The 18,151-nt window shown below is 40.4% G+C and overlaps 1 protein-coding gene across 1 annotated transcript in view; it reads right to left on the bottom strand.

Annotated features, from left to right (window-relative positions):
* Nucleotides 1-18,151, bottom strand: part of LOC147023002 (calpain-5-like) — a 73,585-nt gene that overhangs the window by 14,778 nt on the left and 40,656 nt on the right. Inside the window, exons 6-9 of the mRNA XM_085888015.1 lie at nucleotides 3,555-3,632; nucleotides 3,291-3,341; nucleotides 2,189-2,333; nucleotides 1,177-1,299 (exon numbers count right to left, since the gene is read on the bottom strand). Of these exons, the coding sequence (XP_085744141.1) occupies nucleotides 1,177-1,299; nucleotides 2,189-2,333; nucleotides 3,291-3,341; nucleotides 3,555-3,632 (397 nt within the window). The remainder of the gene's footprint in view (nucleotides 1-1,176; nucleotides 1,300-2,188; nucleotides 2,334-3,290; nucleotides 3,342-3,554; nucleotides 3,633-18,151) is intronic.

The raw sequence follows: 18,151 nt of genomic DNA, 5'->3' as shown, positions 1-18,151 counted from the left end.
AAGCCCGAGGTCCATCTTTTTGACCACCGAGTGGCCTTCATCTGGCATTGTGTGACAGGTGTGAAGTCACCTTAAGTAGGCAATTGGTCATTGCACTGGTGACTGAATGCAAGGAAGTAAGTTACAATGATCAGCATCAAACGAACAGGATCACTGGTGAAAAGGTAATGATGAAAACAATGACAGGTCTTACCATCTGCTTATTGCAGTCGTGTGGTGACCCCCTCAACCCCACCCCACGTCCCTTTGGGATGATACTTAACACCTCACACAAGATGTCTGCACAGCACCACAGTCCTGGATGAAGACCACCCAGTGGTCAAAATGTCAGACCTGAGCCTTGTCTGCTGAGCAACTATAGTTGTTGGTGCCTTCATTTAACATGGATCTTCCCAATTACTAGCAGTTTTTTGCAAAATCATAAACTTGCCTTCACATTTCCTGGTTAATGAAGCGTTTTTAATCAAAGTTCAGAAAATGAAAAATTACACAATGATCTGATCAAGTAATTTCACTTTTCAAATTATATCAGCTTGATTTTAAGTTTGAGTGCATTTCTAAAGGACCTCTCATCTTAACTCCCCGTTACTCTGAGGTTCCACCGAGCAATCCTTCATTCCTTTCCACGTTTAGTCTTGTGTTTTGTGGTTAGTTCATGGTTAGAATTATATTCCAGAATTATGTCTACATTTCCAGACAGTTAGTTTTGTCTATGATTGCTTTTCATTAATCCTATAATTTTGTGTGACCACCAAGAAATCCTCTATTTGTGGCTCCTTTAAAGTGCACTTGAACAATGAGTGGTGAACGAGAGGAAACTGCTTTCGAGTGATGTTCAAAGAGCTACCCGGAAAGCAAAATCAATTTACAGCGATGCCTTTAGTATTGAAAGTGGCTTTTGTACTTATTCAGCGCTGCGAGATTGCAAACAAAATCAATAATACAATTACCCATTTATCTGCAAATTTGATAAGACTTAATGCAATGAAGTAAGCTTGTTCTGCAACAGCAAGTTATGTTTCTTCAGAATGAGATTATGCATGTCATACGCATTTCGACTCAGCGTGCAGTGCAGGAATCTAAGCACAGTTAATATGAACTGTCGATTTGATAAGTTTGCTTTGCACGATTGCCTCGGCCTTTTTAAAGGCTATTGGAAGGGGATACCAATCTCACCCTGTAGATCTCGAAGCCGATAGAAAGGTTTTCTCCCTTGCCATCCTTACGATTGGCTCGACGATCTTGCTGCTGTAAGCTCACCATCACCATGTCTTCATCTTTACGCACGTCGAACACAAACTGAAAATCAGGTTTGAAACAAAAAACAAATAAATATATAAACAAAACAAAAACAGCGATTAACTACAGAGAACGTCAATGTTAAATCATAAACGGTACCTTTGGATTGTCTAGCAATGTGAACAATTGTCAATAAAACTTTTTTTTTAATCCCAAAACATTCTTCAAGTTTAATCACAGATATTACAATTCACAACATATCCCACGAATTGAGATCCTTCACCGAAACGAAAGTGGATATTTAGAGTCCTGCGAGGACTCCGTTCCACCTACTGAAACCCAAATTATGGAGATAACCAATGACACACACACACACACACACACACACACACACACACACACACACACACACACACACACACACACACACACACACACACACACACACACACACACACACACACACACACACACACACACAAGGAAAGCAAATGCACTTTAAAAATTGTTAGTTGTTCAGATTGTCCGCTGTGGTTATTGATACGAATTATTTGCCTCAAAATGTATATAGTACAAGTTGGAAGAGTATTTTAGGTGTGTGTGTGTCATGGTCTCTCTCTCTCTCTCTCTCTCTCTGAGAGCAATAACTCACCTAGCCCTTGCTGAAGGACAAAGTGGGGGTCTTTAACATAAACTAGCTAATGCGAGCAGATAGGTTCCCAACTTGATGTCCATCTTTGAGGGACAGAACTTTGGTTGAGAATCGAACCCAAAGTTAGACAGATCAAAAGCAATTGCGCCACCTCTGTATCATCCTGTTGGAAACTCTGTCAGGCTAAGCCATCATAACAAAATCTTTTCCGGATAAATCCAAAACAATAACATCAATATCAATCGTAGTGATGAATTAACTCCCTCAATGGTGTCACCGATGTTCAAATGTACAAACCTGTGGGTTCTGCAAGAATGTGGACCGGTTGTTCACGCAGCCTCCTGCGCGGTTCTTGAGCGGGTTTGCTTCCAGCATCCACTCCCCCTTGATCATTACCTCCTCCCAAGTTTTGTGAATGCTGAATAAAGATGTATTTATGATCCTGCATGAAACAAACAACATCCATAATGTCACTCAAAGTTACTGGATGATGACAAATTATATTTTGGAAAAGGTAGAGCTGTCCCTACACAATTTCTCTTACAATTCAGCCATTTGTATTACCCATGATAAACGTCGTTTTCATGATCTATGAGCTTTTGGACAATTTGGTGCTCTGGCTAAATGGGCTTTTATAAAAAGCAAGTTAAAAATATGGTTGTTCAAACTTCATTCAGGATCCGCCTACCGCATGCTTCCCATTGGTAGTCAGGTCCTGAATGATGTAGTCAAGGTTAGATCCATTGAGCGATGTAGTCAAGGTTAGATCCCAATCGAGTCTGACAACATAAAACTGCCATTCTGCTGGGGTGGATTGGAGCACGACGTTGCTGTGCACATCATGTTGAATGTAAAGATGGCTGCCCTGTCTTCATTTCGGATGCCCATATTAAAGATGCCCCCGTATAATTTGAGAGTACATCAGTGTATGTTAGCTCTCTTGTCAAATTGCTTGCTTGGGGTTGGCTATATAATTACAAGCATGAGAACGGTTCCATTTCCAGCATGATAATCTATTTGGGCCAGGGTTGGGTGGAGGGGGAGGTGGACGGGCAGGAGGAGGAGAAGAGGATGCAAGTCTTGTTTTTTTTGCAAAGGTAAGGGGTGGTGGAAAAGTAGAGACTCAAGGTGGTTCAGCTCAGGACTACCTACATCCTGATGATGTCAAATATTGAAAGTTCCCGACCCCCCGAAACCCTCGCCCCAATTTTTGTGCTTTAAATATTTTATTTCTTATTGTTTCAGGTGTTCATATTTCAAGTACACGTGGGGATGGAGCAAGGTAAAGGTGGGTGCAGATAGCAGGAAGGACTATTATTGTTTCTCCCAGCAAGACTTTCGTGGCATATGATGTGTGTCGTTTTTGTGTTGAACACCGATAGGCTTTTTCCATACTAACCTGCAGATGATGGAGTCAGTGAAGTACTTGCACCAATCATCAAATGACATCCTGCAATGTATACACACCTTCAAATTACCAAGCAAGGCCTATCACACACTCTCACATGCATACGGAAAGAAAAGAAAAGAAACAAAGAGCAGCCTGTTACTGCAATCAGGATTGAAATGAAATTTTTATCGAAAGTCTATCTCGACATTTACTGAATATTTTATTTATCTCCAAAGTTAGGCTTTTGTGCAGCATAATGAGGTGTAGTCTCACCAGAACTCGCCATCATCAGCAATAGTCATGCCCATATTTTCACGCTCACTCTGGCTCACCCTATTCCACTCTTCCGACCTGAAACATTGGGGGTAAGAGTAAAATAAAATGTCAACCAATCGTGTTTGAAAATCTATGTTTCATAAGCTCGACTGATTACCATGGATACACACAGAATGCACAGCAGAGATGGCACTTTTCCAAAAATAAATTACTTTACCAACGATTTACAATGATTACTTCCACCACCGAAGGTGAAGGAGGATGTTTTCTTTTTTTGTTTGTTTTTTTTTTATGCAGGATATCTCAAAAAGTTGTGGACGGATCTGGATGAAATTTGGTGGGCAGGTTGGGAGTGTGACAAGGACGAACCGATTTGATTTTGGTGAAGATCCGAATAAATATCCGATAATTTTTTAAGCAATTCTTCACCATTGAGAGACAGGGCTAAAATGATATACAACACGATATCTTAAAAAAGTTGGGGATGGATTCGGATGAAACTTGGTGGACGGTTGGGTGTGCGACACGGATGAATCGATTCAGCTTTGGTGAAGATCTGAATCTGGATCTGGATACGATAATTATTTAATTTTCAAAGTGATTTTTCACCATTCCAGGTTACTGAATGCAGCCTGAATGATTGTGCCTTATTGGGCCATCCCACATGGGCACCTGGTAAAAAGACCACTTGTGTGATGCAGGATGACCAGCATCTCATTTCTGTCCTGCCTGGATAATCTTCAAGCTTTGAGGAGTCAAACTTCTCCCCTCTCCTACATGGTTGCTGCCTTCTTCGGCCTGCATGGCCAGAATGATGGGGCTTCCAAAACACAACACGTCATCTCACCAACCTCCATTTGTGGGTCTCTGCCATCATGGAAATGTGCAGCAGATGGAGCGCATGGTCAGAAATCCCCACCAGACTCACTCGTCTAAACAGTCTTCATCACTAGGAGTCAGCGGCTGGTAAGGACCCATAAGTGGGAGTGTCCCCCAATGTGCATGAATCATTCCAACCATGGTTTTGAAATGATAGGTGATTCTCTGGTGGTAATTGATTACAGTCAGGATCTGATCTTATCTAGTATTTCAACAATCACTATGGCCTCAATAGTGGAATTGCAATCACTTTCCATTAGGCCCTTTCTTTATGCAACTGCTCAAAAACAATGAATGGAATTCACTGCGTCTTTGCTTTTTTTTTTTACCGAATAGTAAGATACAGAAAAGGAACTACGTATGAAAGACAAACTATAATCTTATCCAGCTAACGCTTGAAGCAAATTTGACACATTTACATAAAGTACTTCTTACAAATTCACAACATACATAATCACATTATCTCATGACAATATTGTTCCAAATGCCCTGTGTTACCCCCAGCAATCCAGGCAAGTTTTTTGGTCAAAGTTTGACTTCATTTTCTATAACAAGGCCATAAAACCTCAATTGGTTTCCCATGTGGACTTTGGGCAGGCCAAGCCATGGTGACGTGTGTTCCTTCAGCTTCCCTCCAGTAAAGGTAACATTTCACCACATTTGCTGTAATTCAGCTTGAGGTCATTGGCTTCCAAAAAGATGAATTATTTCCTGATGAGCTGTGCTCCTGAGGGAAAGGTATAATGGACCAGAATCAGCTTGCACTTGTCAGCATTTAGGATGCCATCGACTACTATCAGTAGATCACCAACACTGATGGTTAAGATACACCTTTCAACATTGACAAATTTGAAAGAAAAAAAAACCAAAAAAAAACCATGATACTGTTCTGCTCACCACCATTGAACAAACTGGTGTTGAATAATGCAAGCTTGGATGGTTGTCTGATGCCCATTTCAACCATCTGGTTTAGATATGTCTTCTCAGAAGCAGTTGTCAGAGCAGCCGCACATCTACCAAAACCACGTTGTACTAATGTATGTCTTACTATTTTTAATGATCTACTCCTGTACTTGGAGGAGGGTCTTGGAGAGATCTGTATTCAACTGCCATCCATCATGCAAGAGCACATGATAGATGTATTATATTACAAGATGTGCTCCATGTTCCATTTTAACCTGTAATATGGAACTTCACTTTTGGAGATGTTTGGCTTATTACCTCGTCTACCGTATTAGACGTGCCCTCTTCAGAGTTTTTCATCCAGGTCCTCCCAAAACAGAGTCTTCCCACACACAACTTTGGTTTTAATATGCTTGTCATGTGGTATTTCAGTCCTGGGATCAAGACATTACTGGATGACAATAGCTATGACTACTTCAATGGCCTCGACTTCATTGCCCTTCAACCAACCAAAAAGTGGTTACTAATTGGTTGGGTGACAATGAATCCCATACAAACCATCAGCACCAGACTCAGTGGCATAATGGTTCGAGCGTCCACTCTGAATGTGGGAGGTCAGCGGTTGAAAACTGACCCTGGCTGAGTCATACCAAAAACATGAAAAGTTCCATGTGCGGCTTCATCAATTGGGAATAGAGCGTGGACAAACCCCATTGGTTGGCATCCACGGTGAGGACGATTTTCCTCCTTATTTGTCCGAGTGCAAGTCTAATTAAACCACAACATTTTTTTTGTTGGAGAGTGAATGTCATGTCAGATGTAATTGCTGCTACTTTTCCGACATGTATGATGTTAGAGACAGTGGTCTACAAAAGTATTCAACAACCCTCCAAAGTTTTCACATTTTGTTGCCACCTGAGCATGTTTCATGATGCTTTCCAATCAAACTGAAGATATAGTCTTCATAAACTACGGCAAAGTGATAAACCTAAAAAAAAATGCAGATGAAATGTGAATAAGTTCGATTAACAGAGAAAATCTGATGATTCTCAGTTGCATAACTATTAAAACCCTTTGCCTAATTAACCCTGAATCACTTCAGGAGCAAATGATTTGTTTGAAAGGTTACAAAATGAGTGTAATAGGTTTCACCTGTATGTAATCAGTGGTTTAATTTAAAAATTAAGCTCCTCCACGAATCTGAGGAGTTAAAAGGTGCAACTAACTTGGTCAACCAACAAGGCAAACATGAAGACCAATGAGTTTTCAAAAAAAGACAGACGTAAAGTGGTGGAGAAGCAATGTTCATGAGAGCAAATTATTTGGTTGAAAGGTGACAAAATAAGTGTAATCCAAAAATAAGTGTAATATATATATATATATATATATATATATATATATATAATAAGAATATTTCAAGGTGACTCATTATCCCTTTGATTACAGTGAAATCCATCATTAAGAAGTGGAAGACGTATCATACCACCCAGACTCTTCCCAGATCAAGTCGCCCATCCAAACTCAGCTGCTGGGCAAGCAGGAAACTGGTTCAGAATGTCACTGAAAACCCAACAATGACTTTGAAAGATCTCCAAGACTCTATATCCGAGATGGGGGTCCGAGTGTTCATCAATCAACAATTTCCAGTTCCCTTCACAAAGCTGGCCCCGATAGGCAGGAGGTAAGAAAGAAGCCATTACTGAAAAAGAGACATCTAAAAGATCATAAGGAGTTTGTGAAAAAGTATCTTAATGATACTGCAGGCATGTGGAGAAAGGTTTTGTGGTCAGGCGAGACCAATTCAAATTTTTGGTATAAATTTAAAGCGTTATGTCTGGTCAAGCCTAACACTTCACATCACCCAGTCGACATCATCCGTCTGTCAAGCAAGGTGGTGGCAGCATCATGCTATGGGGCTGATTTTCATCAGCAGGGACTGACAAGCTTGTCAGGATAGAAGGGACAATGGGTGCTGCAAAGTACAGGAGAATCTGATTGGGTGGATGAGGAAAAGGCAGTGGACATTGTATATCTAGACTTTAAGAAGGCATTTGATAAGGCACCACATCAGAGGTTGTTAGCCAAAGTGAGGGCTTGTGGAGTGGCTGGTCAGGTAGCTAATTAGATTGCAAACTGGCTTAGTGGTAGGAAGCAAAGAGTGGCTGTGAGTGGGAGGGTGTCTTGCTGGGAGGATGTAAGCAGCATAGTTCCTCAGGGATGAGTACTCAGACAATTAATCTTCATTATTGACATCAACGATTTGGACAATGGGGTGAAGAGTAGGCTTTCCAAATTTGCAGATGACACAAAGCTTGGAGGTAAGGTGGATAGCAGAGGGGGTAGTGATCAGATTCAGGAAAGTATTGATATTGGCAGAGATTGGGCAAAAGCTTGGCAGATGGAATTTAACCTGAGCAAGTGTAAGGTGTTGGGGATGGGAAAGAACAATGAAAATAGCGATTACAGGATATAATATAAGGGATAATTTTGGAGCGTGTCACACAGGAGAAGGATCTGGGGGTGGTACGAGTTACGGAAGGTAAACAGGTATCTAAAGGGAAAGCAAATAGGGTTTTAGGCTGTATAAGGAGGGGAATCATTTATAAATCAAAAGAGGTGGTGCTGACATTGCATTGGAATTTAGTGAGGGCCACATCTAGAATATTGTGTGCAGTTTTGATCACCATAGTTTCGGAAGGACATAGATTCTATAGATAAGAGAGGGTTCAGCGCAGGGCTACTGGATTGATTCCGGGCCTAGCTAGACTTAGCCATGAGGAGCGGCTGAAGGAGACAGGGCTTTATGCACGAGAAAGGAGGAGGTTACGAGGAGATATGATAGAGATGTTTAAGATAATGAAAGGTATAGAAAAAAATAAGTGCAGATTAATTATTCAGAGGAGACAGTGATTGGACCAGGGGCCATAGCCTGAGAGTAAAGAAAAGGAGGGTTCAGACAGTAGTACGGCAGGGGACTTTTATTCAAAGAGTAGTTAATGCATGGAATGGTCTCCCTTGAAAGGTAGTGGCAGCAGAAAAAGTAGATAAGTTTAAATTAGAATTAGATAGGTACCTGGAAGTTATGGAGATAGGGGGTATGGGGATGTTGGTAAGACTTTTTGGCCGTTTGATCATTGATGGGTGATTGTGTGCATGTGTCCAGAGTGCTGTTGGTGGGGGGTCTTGTCAAGGGCGGTTGTGTGGTTGATGTGTGTTTTTAACCAAGCCCATGCCCCCTCCACTGAGGGGAAGAAAAGGAAAAAATAAATAAATTTAAAAACCTCCTAAAACTACAGGGAAAAAAAATCTATTTCATTAATTAAAGACTTTTTTTGCATTTACTTCCTTGGATCTTGGTAGATGGGTTGGTGTGGTGTTCACGCAGGCATGATGGGCTGAATGGCCTCTACCTGTGTTGGATTTCCTTGTTGTTATTGCTTGATGAAAACCTGCTTGAATCAGTCATAAATCTAAAACTGTGTCGGAGATTCATATTTGAGCAGGACAATGATCTGCAGCACAAAGCAAAAGCCACACTGGAGAGGCTAAATAAGAAAAAAATAAATGTTCTTGCATGGCCCAGTCAAAGTCCTGACTTGAACCCAATTGAACATTTATGGTGAGACTTGAAGATTGCAATCCACCGATGATCCCTATCAAACTTGGCAGAACTAGAGCAATTTTCAGTTAAAGAATGGGAAAATATTTCACCATCTCACTGTGCAAAGCTGGTCGAGACCCACCCACAAAGACTCATAGCAGTCATTGCTGCAAAAGGTTCTTCCACCAAGTACTGACCGAAGAGGCTGAATACTTTTACAACCAGTGAAATTTGATTTGTACATGTTTTTTGCAGGTGTTCCCAACATGTAACCTCCTTCAACTATAGCAGTGCTTCATTTGATCTCTTCAGTTCAGAAGAATAACAATAATAACTGGAACTGCCACTTTATAACAACTGGCAGTGATGACCGGGTACCCAGACGTCCGCCTTTGACACAACATGAGATTGAAATGAGAGTCGCAAAGTTTCCCTTCGATAGGATAAGTGGTTCCAGGGAAAACATTATTTAATAGTGATACAAATACAGGCCTGTTTCGATACAGCGTGGAACAGACGAGTTATGAACCGGGTAGCACAAAGTGTTCAATCTATTTATTACGTATGCAGTTAGCCCTTTTTCCTGGGGACATTGTTGGTATCAATTTAATTGCTATTCCTGTACCCTCAACCGCATGCAGGTGCAGCCAAGTGAGCCTTCTGGGGAAAAAAACAAAAATCTAAAAGTTCTCAGATTCAAATAATTAAATAATTCTGGCTGCCAAACCGCATGGCCGATCAGGTTGACATTTTAAAACTATGTGTCACATGTGGGCTAGATAATAATTTTTAAGTTTCACATATATTGACACAGCGGTTCCAGAGTAAATATTACTGAATATTTCCCCTTCAATCCAACATGGCTGACAAACCATGGGCCCGATCGAGTTGAAATTTCAATCCTTCATTCCACATGACGGTTCCATCATAACTCTGAAGTTTCACATTTATTGATGCAGCAGTTCCAGAGTAAACATGAATTAATAATTTTCCTTCAATCCAATATGGCTGCCAAACGATGTGTCGTACATCAAAAGGGGGGGGGGGGAGAACTTTTTGTTCGTCATGGAGAGGCGGTCATACATGTGGAGTTTTGCCTCAATCTGTTCAGCCGTTTCAGAGAAGAAGACTATTAAAGTTATTAATTTTCAATCCAATATGGCTGCTGTACCATGTGACCTATTACAACATAAATTTAAATTCTCCCTCTAATTGGGTAGTGGATCATGCTTGTTTAGTTTTGTGTTGATCAGACAAGGTACGTTTTTCTATCCTAGATGGCCTCCAAAGCACGTGACTTGACATCATAATTTTATGGTGTATGCTGACATGGTTGTTTATGATAGTTGCTAAGTTTCACTTCGATAGAATATGTGGTTCCAGAGAAAACATTATTTAATATAATTCTTGATTCCAACATGGCTGCCAAACCATGTGACCTATCAATTAGAAATTAACAAACATATTCGCTGCTCGTATGCAATACGTATGTGAAGTTTCCCCTTGATCTGACCAGCCGTTCTGGAGAAGTTGTTTGAAGGTTTTAGGGTAAATTCAATATGGCTGCCAAACCATGTGATCTATCAATTGGAAATTAACAAACTTGTGAAAGGGTGTCTTGGGGAAAGTGTGTGTGAATTTTAGCCTTAATCTGTCCAGCCATTCTGGAGAAAAAGATTTTTAAAATTTATTAATTTTCAATCCAAGATGGCTGACGAACCATGTGACATAAGACATCATAACTTTAAATTCTGCTTCCAATCATGTAGTGCAACATGTTTGTCGGATAAGGTGCGTTTTTCTGTCAAAGATGGCCACCAAACCATGTGACTTGTGACATCATAATTTTTACCCTAGATGCAGGCATGGGGGAAGATTATAGTTGCCAAGTGCCACTTCGACAGGTTATGTGGTTCCAGAGAAAACATTATTTAATATTTTCTTAAATCCAACATGGCTGCCAAACGATGTAACCGATCAATTATTTATTAACAAACTTATACTCCTTCAGCGTGTGCAATACGTATTTGAAGTTCCCCCTTGATCTGACCAGCCGTTCTTGAAAAGATGTTTGAAGGTTTTAGGGTAAATTCAAGATGGCCACCAAACCATGTAAGCTATCAATAAGAAATTAATAAACTTGTAAAAGGATGTCATGGAGAATGTGGGTGTAAAGTTTCGCCTCAATCTGTTCAGCCGTTCTGGAGAAGATGTTTTTAATTATTTTTTTCAAAACAAGATGGCTGCCAAACCAAGTCACCGATGATGTCAAAATAATTTTTTCTTCTTCAATGATTTGAAGAAATTTCAGATTTTTTCAGGCGCTCAAGAAATTTCAGATTTTTCCCATGCAGCGTTCTACTTGACGAATTTTCCCCGGCAAACCGCTTCACCGATGACGTCACGAAAAATCACCCATGTTCCCCTTGGGGAGCTTATTAAAATGTATGAAGCAAAAAAAATTTCCATTGCAGTTTCATCGATAGATGTCAAAAGTTTATCGGTTTTTTTCAAGATGGTGCCCGTACCACGTGACCTACGACGTCATAATTATCAACTAAGTATGCTTTTATAAAAGATAAAAGATACACACTATGGTGAAAATTTTGTGTCGATCGGACTTACCGTTCCTGAGAAAATGATTTTTAAAGCGAAAGAACATGCAAATTGCCTGCGGAAAAAGAATAAGAAATAAACAGAAGAAAAACAATAGGTTACCCAGTCCGTTTGACTGGGTACCCTAACTATAACTGCCACTTTATAACTGCTGGCAGTGATGACCGGGTACCCAGACGTCCACCTTCGATACAAATACAGTACCACCAAATGAGACCCCACATGTTTCTCTGCAACGCAGGAATCAAAAGTTAAAGACCGAGGAACGGGCCACGTTCCATCTATTTATTTTGTACACATTTGACCATTTTTCCTGGGGCCATCATCGGTATCAACTGAATTGCTATTCCTGTACCCTCAAACATATGCAGGTGCAGCCAAGTGAGCCTTCTGGGGAAAAAAAAAACAACACATATAAAGTTCTCAGATTCAAATAATTAAATAATTCTGGCTGCCAAACCGAGTGGCCGATCGGGTTGAAATTTTAAACCTATGTTCCCCATATCGTCTCGACTAGATTATAATTCTAAAGTTTCGCAAATATTGACGCAGCAGTTCCAGAGTAAATATTACTTCATATTTTTCCTTCAATCCAACATGGCTACCAAACCATGGGGCTGATCGAGTTGAAATTTCAAGTCGTCATTCCACATGATTGCTACATCATAACTGTGAAGTTTCATATTTAGCAATTCAGTCGTTCCAGAGTAAACATTAATTAATATTTTTCCTTCAATCCAATATGGCTGCCAAATGATGTGTCACACATCAAGGGGAGGGGGGGGGAGGACGTTTTGTTCGTCATGGAGAGGCTGTCATACATGTGAAGTTTTGCTTAATCTGTTCAGCCGTTTCAGAGCAGAAGACTATTAAAGTTATTAATTTTCAATCCAATATGGATGCCGTACCATGTGACCTATTACAACATAAATTTAAATTCTCCCTCTAATGGGGCAGTGGATCATGCTTGTTAAGTTTCGTGTTGATCAGACAAGGTGCGTTTTTCTATCTAAGATGGAGGCCAAAGCATGTGACTTTGACATCATAATTTTTACCATACATGCAGACATTGTTGTGCATGATAGTTGCTAAGTTTCACTTCAACAGGATATGTGGTTCCACAGAAAACATTATTTCATATAATTCTTGAAACCAACATGGATGCCAAACCATGTGACCTATCAATTAGAAATTAACAAACTTATATTCACTGCTTGTGTGCAATACATTTGTGAAGTTTCCCCTTGATCTGACCAGCCGTTCTGGAGAAGATATTTGAAGGTTTTAAGGTAAATTCAATATGGCTGCCAAACCATGTGACCTATCAATTAGAAATTAACAAAGTTGTGAAAGGATGTCTTGGGGAAAGTGTGTGTGAATTTTTGCCTCAATCTATCCAGCCATTCTGGAGAATAAGATTTTTCAAATTTATTCATTTTCAATCCAAGATGGCTGACAAACCATGTGACCTATGACATCATAAATTTATATTCTGCTTCCTGTCTTGTAGTGGAACATGTGTGTGAAGTTTCATGTTAATCGGATAAGATGAGTTTTTCTATCCAAGATGGCCGCCAAAACCTGTGACGTCATAATTTTTACCGTATATGCAGGCATGGGTGTAGATTACAGTTGCCAAGTTTTGCTTCGATAGGTTATGTGGTTCCAGAGAAAACATCATTTAATAATTTTCTTAAATCCAACATGGCTGCAAAACCATGTGACCTATCAATTATTCATTAACAAACTTATACTCCCTTCGCGTGTGCAATACGTATGTGAAGTTCCCCCTTGATCTGACCAGCCGTTCTGGAGAAGATGTTTGAAGGTTTTAGGGTAAATTCAAGATGGCCACCAAACTATGTGACCTATCAATAAGAAATTAACAAACTTGTAAAAGGATGTCATGGGGAATGTGGGTGTAAAGTTTCGCCTCAAACTGTTCAGCCGTTCTGGAGAAGATGTTTTTAATTATTTTTTTCAAAACAAGATGGCTGCCGAACCAAGTCACCAATGACATCTTAATAAATTTTTTCTACGGTGATTTGTTGTGTGGATGACGCTCAAGAAATTTCAGATTTTTCCCATGCAGTGTTCTACTTGACGAATTTTCACCGGCATACCCCTTCACCAATGACGTCACAAAAAATCACCCGTGTTCCCCATGGTGAGCTTATTAAAATGTATGAAGCAAAAAAAATTTCCATTGCACGGTTTCAGAGATACAGATGTCCAGAGTTTCTCGGTTTTTTTTCAAGATGGCGCCCGTACCACGTGACCGATGACGTAATAATTTTCAATCAAGTAGCTATCATAAAAGATAATACTACGGTGAAAATTTTGTGTTGATCGGACTTACCCCTCCTGAGAAAATGATTTTTAAAGTAAAAGAACCCGAAAATTGTCAGCAGAAAAATAATAAACAAGCCAGTGGGCGATGAGGGATTCGCGAGGATCGAAGCGCTGGATACGATGCTTTTCATTCTGACCGATCCACCGCCGAAGATTCATTGCCAAGACATATTGGTTCACATACAATTGTTCCTCTGCCTGGCAAGATTTTTCCTATTGCGTATTTTGCCAACTGGCACTCCTCATAAAAAATGACGGTAAATAGACACCCTATTTTTGAAGGACTACCATTTGAAAAATAATCGGTTTGCTGGTTTGTGCTGTGGAGCCTCGTGTTGCAGACACACACACACACACACACACGCACGCACGCACGCACGCACGCACGCACGCACGCACGCACGCACGCACGCACGCACACACGCACACACGCACACACACGGAAATCCCGATAAACTTCTCTCAATGCTCTTGTGTGACCACCTCCTGAGCCACACAATATTTTCATAAGCCACGCCCACTTTTCATCAACCACGTACACTTTCCCTAAGCTCCGCCCACTTTCCTAAGCCTTTCATAAAAAATGCCGGTAAATAGACACCCAATTTTTGAAGGACTACCATTTGAAAAATAAAACCTCAATCAAAAATCGGCTCAAGTAAAATTTTCTAAATATTTCGAAGTGTTTAATTCCGAAGTCTCGTTTCTCTACATTCAAAACTGAAGGACAATATTGAAAATACTGTACGCGATTTTTCGGCCGCTGCACATCAACGGGTGGTTGCAAGGCAACGAAATTCAAACGCGCACATTCCCAGCACATATTGCAAATGTTGGCAAAGTTTCATCGAAATTGGTTCGCTGGTTCGTGCTGTGGAGCCTCGCGTTGCAGACACACACACACACACACACACACACACACACACACACACACACACACACACACACACACACACACACACACACACACACACACACACACACACACACACACGGAAAACCCGACAATAAGGGATATCTAGCATATATAGCGAATCCAATAATTAAAGGTGGTGTGTGGGTCGTGGAATCGTTTACGGTAAATAAATAAATAAATAAGGTGGTGTGTGTGTGGGGAATCGTTTACGGTAAATAAATAAATAATTGGAGGCGGTGTGTGGGTCGTGAAATCGTTTTCGGTAAATAAATAAATAATTGGAGGTGGTGTGTGGGTGGGGAATCGTTTACGGTGAATAAATAAATAATTTGAGGTGGTGTGTGGGTGGTGGAATCGTTTTTGGTAAATAAATAAATAATTGGAGGTGGTGTGTGGGTCGTTGAATCGTTTTAGGTAAATAAATAAATAATTGGAGGTGGTGTGTGGGTGGGGAATCGTTTTCAGCAAATAAATAAATAATTGGAGGTGGTGTGTGATGGGGGAATCGTTTTCGGTAAATAAATAAATTATCGGTTTGCTGATTTTTGCTGTGGAGCCTCGCATTGCAGAGAGACACACACACACACACACACACACACACACACACACACACACACACACACACACACACACACACACACACACACACACACACACGGAAAACCCGATAAACTTCTCTCAATGCTCTTGTTTGACCACACTTCCTGAGCCACACAATATTTTTCATAAGCCACGCCCACATTCCATAAGCCACGCCCACTTTCCATCAACCACGTCCACTTTCCCTAAGCTCCGCCCACTTTCCTAAACCCCTCATAAAAAATGACGGTAAATAGACACCCGATTTTTGAAGGACTACCATTTGAAAAATAAAACCTCAATCAAAAATCGCCTCGAGTAAAATTTTCTAAATATCTTGAAGTGTTTAATTCCGAAGTCTCGTTTCTCTACATTCAGAACTGAAGGACAAGTATTGAAAATACTGTACGCGGTTTTTCGGCCACTGCACACCAACGGGTGGTTACTAGGCAACGAAATTCAAACGCGCACATTCCCAGCACATATTGCAAATGTTGGCAAAGTTTCATCGAAATTGCTTCGCTGGTTCATGCTGTGGAGCCTCGCGTTGCAGACACACACACACACACACACACACACACACACACACACACACACACACACACACACACACACACACACACACACACACACACACACACACACACACAACCCGACAATAAGGGATATCTAGCATATATAGCGAATAGGATACCCAGTCCATTTGACTGGGTACCCCAATTCAAAAAAAAAAAAGAAAAAAAAAAGTTCATTTGAAAAATGTTTTCTACATAATTCATAATTCATCTAAACATGGCATTATTGGGAGGTGGTCAATTATTTTGCAGGCCAGTACATATATATATATATATTTTTTTTTTTTATATATATATATATATATATATATATATATATATATATATATATATATATATATATACATATACACAATATATATTTATATATATATGTGTGTGTGTGTGTGTGTGTGTGTGTGTATATACAGCTCAGGAAAAAATTAAGAGACCACTGCAAAATTATCAGTTTTTCTGGTTTCACTATTTTTAGGTACGTGTTTGAGTAAAATGAACATTTTTGTTTTATTCTATAAACTACTGACAACATTTCTACCAAATTCCAAATAAAAATATTGTCATTTAGAGCATTTATTTGCAGAAAATGCCAACTGGTCAAAATAACAACAAAGATTCAGTGTTTTCAGACCTCAAATAATACAAACAAAATAAGTCCATATTCATTTTTAAATAACACAATACGAATGTTTTAACTGAGGAAGAGTTCAGAAATCAATATTTTGTGGAATAACCTTGATTTTCAATCACAGCTTTCATGCGTCTTGGCATGCTCTCCAGCAGTCTTTCACATTGCTGTTGGGCGACTTTATGCCACTCCTGGCGCAAAAAAATCAAGCAGCTCGGCTTTGCTTGATGGCTTGTGACCATCCATCTTCCTCTTGATCACATTCCAGAGGTTTTCAATGGAGTTCAGGTCTGGAGATTGGGCTGGCCATGACAGGGTCTTGATCTGATGGTCCTCCATCCACACCTTGATTGACCTGGCTGTGTGGCACGGAGTATTGTCCTGCTAGAACAACCAATCCTCAGAGTTGGGGAACATTATCAGAGCAGAAGGAAGCAAGTCTTCTTCCAGGACAACCTTGTACTTGGCTTGATTCATGAGTCCTTCACAAAGACAAATCTGCCCAATTCCAGCCTTGCTGAAGCACCCCCAGATCATCACAGATCCTCCACCAAATTTCACAGTGGGTGCGAGACACTGTGGCTTGTCGGCCTCTCCAGGTCTCCGTCTAACCATTAGATGACCAGGTGTTGGGCAAAGCTGAAAATTGGAATCATCAGAGAAAATGACCTTACTCCAGTCCTCTACGGTCCTCTACGGTCCAATCCTTATGGTCCTTTGCAAACCTCAGCCTGGCTCTTCTTTGCTTCTCATTGATGAAGGGCTTTTTTCTTGCTTTCCACGACTTCAGCCCTGCCCCGAGGAGCCTGTTTTGAACCGTCCTCGCCGTGCACTTCACCCCAGCTGCCGTTTGCAATTCTTTTTGTAGGTCACGTGATGTCATCCTATGGTTATTGAGTGACATTCAAATGAGTTGGTGGTCATCCTGGTCAGTGGAAAGTCGTTTTCGCCCTCTGCCAGTCTGAAGCTTTGTTGTCCCCAATGTCTGCTGCTTGACCTTGTTCTTATGAACCACCGCCTTTGAAATTTTAAGGATGGAAGCAACGGGACGCTCACTGTATCCCTCTGCCAGTAAAGCCAGAATTGAACCCTTCTTTTCCTCACTCAAAACTTTTCTTTTCAATTATTTTGGCATCGTCAATAGTTATTTTTTTGATTCCAATTATTTTTGAGGTACTACTAGCACTGTTTTTGCCATCCAGCTGGTCCTATCGCAAGAGGATAGTGATGACCACAGCAGTGGTTTTTATACTTTTCCTTGTTAAATAAGATTTGGTTCAGGTGATCACATAATCAGTAGCTCACTAAGGAGAATGAGGTGTGCCTGTGTTGGAATTCAACAGACACTGGAATGGAATGGCTGCCATACATGTAGAGATGCTGATTTAAATTTTTTTGGGAGTGGTCGCTTATTTTTTTCCAGAGCTGTTTATACGAGATGTGTTCAAAAAGTATCCAACCTTAATTTTTCGTGCGTAAACAAATGAAGTGAGGGAGGCGTGGTTTGGAGCAGTATGTAGGCGATCCTAATTCGTATGCGTGAATATT

This window comes from Eptatretus burgeri, chromosome 7, assembly GCF_056783735.1.
Source record: "Eptatretus burgeri isolate ZD-2024b chromosome 7, Ebu_testis_v1, whole genome shotgun sequence".
In the NCBI taxonomy this organism is placed as follows: Eukaryota; Metazoa; Chordata; class Myxini; order Myxiniformes; family Myxinidae; genus Eptatretus; species Eptatretus burgeri.
The sequence above is the reverse complement of the archived record's forward strand: the minus strand, read 5'-3'. Positions and strand labels throughout refer to the sequence as shown.